This window comes from Schistocerca nitens, unplaced genomic scaffold (assembly GCF_023898315.1).
Source record: "Schistocerca nitens isolate TAMUIC-IGC-003100 unplaced genomic scaffold, iqSchNite1.1 HiC_scaffold_515, whole genome shotgun sequence".
In the NCBI taxonomy this organism is placed as follows: domain Eukaryota; kingdom Metazoa; phylum Arthropoda; class Insecta; order Orthoptera; family Acrididae; genus Schistocerca; species Schistocerca nitens.
The window spans coordinates 49949-55496 of NW_026046048.1; the positions used below are offsets into that span (position 1 = coordinate 49949).

At 60.5% G+C, this 5548-nt stretch overlaps 1 protein-coding gene across 1 annotated transcript; it reads left to right on the forward strand.

The window, feature by feature from the left end:
• The first annotated feature begins 484 nt into the window (after positions 1–484).
• On the forward strand, positions 485–1264 carry LOC126232438 (uncharacterized). Its single transcript, XM_049942694.1, has one exon. The coding sequence runs from the start codon at positions 485–487 to the stop codon at positions 1262–1264; it is 780 nt and encodes a 259-aa protein (XP_049798651.1).
• Positions 1265–5548: the final 4284 nt, after the last annotated feature.

Genomic DNA, 5548 nt, shown 5'->3' on the forward strand with positions numbered 1-5548 from the left:
ACACCTTAGGTTAGGGTTGGCGTCGCTTGGGTTAGGTTAGGTTACGTTAGGTGGACGTGGGTTAGGTTAAGGGTTAAAGTTAGGTTAGGCGTCAAAGTTAGGTTAAGCGTTCGGACGTGAGGCGTCAGGTGGCCGCACCTACCTTACGGCCGGACATCTTAGGTTAGGCTAAGGGCGCCGAGGTCACGTTACGTTCACCTTCGGGCGCCACACGTAGCTGTCACAGGTAGGTAGTAGTTCGGTCGGTCGGTCGTCGGCAAGCCGCAAAAAACTACAGACGACGTCGACAACAAGACCGAGCAGGAGGCAGATATATACCGAGCGCCAAAGAGACCGACCACACACACACACACACACACACACACAAAACAACAAACACCACCCACCGGCCAAAGGGGCACCAAAAAAACCCACAAAGCCGAGCACCACACGTCGCGACCAGAGGCAACCCGCAACCGCAACGGCGCTTTCCGCACCGGGCCGGATGCACGTACGACAACACCGCTACCCGTACACAAGGCCTCCCATTGCACACAGCCGCTCTGTGTTCAACATCATCAATGGCGCGCCCGCGGCTCGTCGCGGTCGCAGCCATGACGCCGCCGCCACTTTTGCACCAACACATTCACGCACCGCAAAACAGCTCGCCGACCCACCGACACAGCACAGCCGACAAACAAAAACAACCGCGGCGGCGGCAACAAAACAAAACAAACACCTCGCACCAAGCGTCCGACAGAAAACAAACGGACAGGCACACAGGCCTCTGCTAACGACCACGACACAGCGGCACGCTGCCCCTTTCCCGCCACTCTCGATTCACAGCGCACGCGACCCCGTCGTCGACGACGACACGCGACGGGCTCGCTTCCCGCAACCTACACCTTTCCGCCACTACGCACGGCTCCACCCGACGCCCGTCGCAACGGCACTACTGCACGCACTATCACCCCCGCCGCCGCCGCCGCCGCCGCCGCCTCCTCCTCTCTCCCCCTTCCCGTACACAACAACACAGCCAAAAACACACTCACGACCCAAACATAACAACATGGCACGTGCATCGGCGCACACCCCCAACCAGTCACCGTCGACACAACCACACGCAAGGCACGGAAAAACCGGCGTCCTTCCACGTTGCCATCAAAGCAGCACAAACAACCACACAGGAGGAACCACCAACAACTGCCGGCCGGCCGGCAACCACCAAACGCACATTCCCGCTCGCCACCACACACCTCTCGGCAGCCGTTTCGCAAAGACATGACATGACATGACGCGACATCATCGCATCACGGGCGACGCACGCACACCGACCCACTTTCCCGCCCGTCTCTCTCTCTCTTTTTCTTCCGACGCCTTCGGCCGAGCACACACGTACGTGGCACAACGCCCAACACAGTCACACACAGTCGACAGGCGCACGCCCAGGCACGCAACGACGCAGCGCAGCAAAGGCGCCCGCGACACATACCTCCTCTCCCGTCTCGCCGCCGACCGCCAGCCAGCCACTCGCAATGAGCCAGCCACTCGCAATGTGCACTGGCCAACCGGACACACGTCCACCGCGCCGCCTCCGACCACCCGCCAGGGGGCGCTCACGTCCGCGACAACAGCGCGGCCCGCCGCCGGGCGGGCCCAGCCCGGCCCAGGCGGCGCGCGCTGCTCTGCACTCGGCGCGCCGCGCCACACATCCTGCTGCAGACCGGGCTCGTCTCTCTGTACGCGTCTGCGTCTGCCCGCATCTCATCTTCCTGCGCATCAACACAAACGAGGCCACGTGAGCAAACCCCCGTCACAACGCCACATCACGCACTGCCTTGTCGACCGCCTAAATAAATGCACTCACCCACCAGCCATCCGCTTCGTCCTCTTCTTGCTTACTCGTTGTTCGTCGTTGTTGCTGCTGCACCAGCACCAGCACCAGCACCGGCGGCGGCGGCGGCGGCGGCGGCGGCGGCGGCGGCGGCGGCGGCGGCGGCGGCGGAGCGGCAGCGGCAGCGCACACAGCCCCCAGCCGGCCGCATCCGAGGGGGCCCCGCCGCCAGCGTCGCCTCCTTGGGCACAGGTGCGGTGCTGTGGCCGCCCATCCAACCGCATTTGCTGGCCGTCCCAGCCGCCAGGCAGGCGTTCCCACTGCCGCGCACCGCCTCTGCTGCAGAAGACGAACAAACGAAACGTACAAACATACACGCACCCGAAGCGTGGCCACACACGGACGGGACCGACAGGCTCCAAGGCGACCAAACGATGGAAAAACAAACACAAAAACAAAAGACACGCGAGCGAGCGAGCAAGCACGCAGTCGCCTCGCCTCTGTCCTCCCGCCCCCGCCCTTCTCCCCACCACATGCCCACAAACACCACCGCCTGCCCGCATCTCCACATTCGCCCCCTCCATTTGTTCCCTTGCGTTCGTTCCTTCCTTCCTTCCATGTGTCTGCGTGCGCGGCGCCTCTCCAACATCCGCCGTCCGTCCGTCCCGTTTTCGCCGTACCACACGCCACCGTCGGCGCCGCCTCGCCTCCTCCCAGTCCACCACCGCCGCCGCCCCTGTCCGCCCCGCACACCACCATACACCGCTGCTTGTCCCGGCCGTTGCCACCAAAGGCGCCAGCCGCAAACCGCGCCAAACGCCGCAGCGCGCGTGCGTCCTTCCTTCTTGCTTGCTTCTCCGTGCCGACGCTGCCTCTATTCCCGCACCCATTCGGCCGACAAGCACTGGCGTCGACGACACAGCCGTTGGGCTCCGGCACTGCGCGTACCGGAGTTACACGCGCACCCCCCCTCGCGAACGCACGACTCATTCTCTTTGTTGTTTCTCCTCTTTCTTACGTCTTCGTTTCTTGTTTGTTTGTTTGTTTGTTTTTTTTTTTTTCCTCCCACCGCCGCATGTGACACAATGGCCTCCCTCCCCCTTTCGTTCGTTGTCGCCGCTTTGTTTCTCTTTCTCATTGGTGCACGTCCGACGCGCTCCATTTCCACCACACCACGGCCATCGGCCTCCTCAACGGGCAGGCGCAGTGTGCCATTCTCCGGCGCACAAGCACACCGCGCGGCTCGCTCTCCTCGCCCCCACGCCACGCCACGCCACGCAGCACAAATGATGCTGTCTCGCAACACGACACACGGTGCGCACACCCCCGACCACGCGGCTCTTAAAAGGCATGGCACCGGCGACATGCGCCGCCCCGGCCCGCATCCGTCGTCTCACGTTCACTGCCGGCCGCGTCTGAGGCTACAACCGCACCACAACAACGGTCCCCTCCCGGCAACACATTTGTTGCACAAACACAACCGCCGAGCGCAGCGCGAGCCACCCACACGCGCCCTCCCCGTCTTTAAAAGCCTCCGCGTCTCCTTTCTCCTTTCGCGCCCCTCCCATCTCCCGAATATGCCAGCAGCGGTGCCACTACCGCGAAACGGACACGCCTTCCGGGCCACATGCAAGGGCACGCCCACCACCAACTACTGCCATATTCGCGGACGCAGTTAGGCAACACGCAACGCACTCTCCACCTACTTTCTCTCTCTCGTCCATTCTCTTTAAAACACACGAACCAACCAACCACGGCTAACACACTTTTTCGCGACACCTTTGACTGCGTTATCTTGACCGTGACGGCAGCTATCGACCTTCCAATTCCCCACTAAACACACACACACCCCTACATACACACCCTTCGCTACACCGGACAACAACAGCGTACACAACAGGAGGGCACACGAAACGGCAGGCAAGGGCAACGCATTCTCATAGATTCCTCCTCCGAGCCATGTCGGCGAACGTTTCATCCGGGAAGGCAATGCAATTCAGCCGTCACCACGGCCGACACCTGCAGCCGCGCCGTAAACGCCTTTCAGTGCGGCTGCAATGCACGGGAACGTTCCGTTGCTATAGACAGCGCCTCTCCGTTTTTCCCTGCTTCGTTTTCCGGTGATTGCTTCTCCATTTTGTTTGTTTTATTACTTTCCGTTCCCCTCCTCCACCATTGTTTCCGTCCCCAACAGTTTTGCTCATTCCACACGTTCTGCCCAGACACGACACTCGACCGATCAAAGGTCAGCCTTTCGTCACCGTTCGCGGCGCCGACGGTGCCACAGTGCGACTGGTGTGAACACCGACACGTTGCCATGACGCCGGTGTACCGCGCCGATATTGACAGTTACTCAGAGCCGCCGGATCGGATCACATCACCGACACACCTGCCATTTCACACCGGGGGACACAGACCAACGAAACGCGTGTACGCCCATAACAACAAACAACGACCGTCGTCGTCTAGCCTCACGCTTACTGTACTCAACCGAACACACGTGCACCGTGAATGACGTGCGTGCGCACAACAGTCCAATCAATCATCAGTCAAACTGCAGAAACGGCTATCATCAAATCAAGGGCCAAATAGGTACACCACCGTGCGTGTCGCCTACCCCACCCGCCCGTACATTTCTTGGCGACTTCGTAATGGATGATAGTACGACACGTCCATTTAAAACGTCACCAACACACACACACCAACGCGCCGTACAGCAAAGGGAATAGTCGACGGCAACACAACATTTCACCCTCGCCATCATGTATGATGTGACAACAGACGGCCGTAACGGTGACATCCAACAATCAATCAATCGCGAGGACTTTCAATTGCAGTCACGTGACTAACCGGGCAGACGGAGACAAAGACATGAATCAGCGCCACAGACAGCACCAACACCTCCTATCGATCTATCTGTGTGTCGACAAACAACCACGCCAAGACTCGTGCACGCATTCCACGTCACACCGGCGGCAACCAAACCCTCGCGGCCGTACCCCAGTAACCACAACCACAACCACATTCGAGACCACACCACCACGGCACAGCAGCACCACCAGCTGCCTCGCAACCAACCAAACCGGGTAGCTATGCCGCCCTCTCTCACTCACTCACTCACTCACTCACACACACACAAACAATTCCGCTCTTCCCGCAAAGGCAATTTGGTGGCCCTGAAAAGGGCCGTTTTGCCGCTCTCGCAACGGAGGGAGCTTCCTTCCTTCCTTCCTTCCTTCCTTCCTTCCTTCCAAGAGCCGAAGTAACAACCTCCTCCTTACTTGGAGCTCGTGTACTTGGTCACCGCCTTCGTGCCCTCGCTCACGGCGTGCTTGGCCAGCTCGCCAGGCAGCAAGAGCCGCACAGCCGTCTGGATCTCGCGGGACGTGATGGTCGAGCGCTTGTTGTAGTGCGCCAGGCGAGACGCCTCGGCCGCAATGCGCTCGAAAATGTCGTTCACGAAGCTGTTCATGATGCTCATCGCCTTCGACGAGATGCCCGTGTCGGGGTGCACCTGCTTCAGCACCTTGTAGATGTAGATGGCATAGCTCTCCTTCCTCTTGCGCTTCTTCTTCTTGTCGCCCTTCGAAATGTTCTTCTGCGCCTTGCCGGCCTTCTTGGCGGCCTTCCCGCTAGTCTTGGGCGGCATCTCGAACGTACAACAACAGGCAGCAAGCGCTCCGCTCTAGTCAGCGTCTCCCCACACAGTGGCACCCGCCGCTACCGCAACACCGC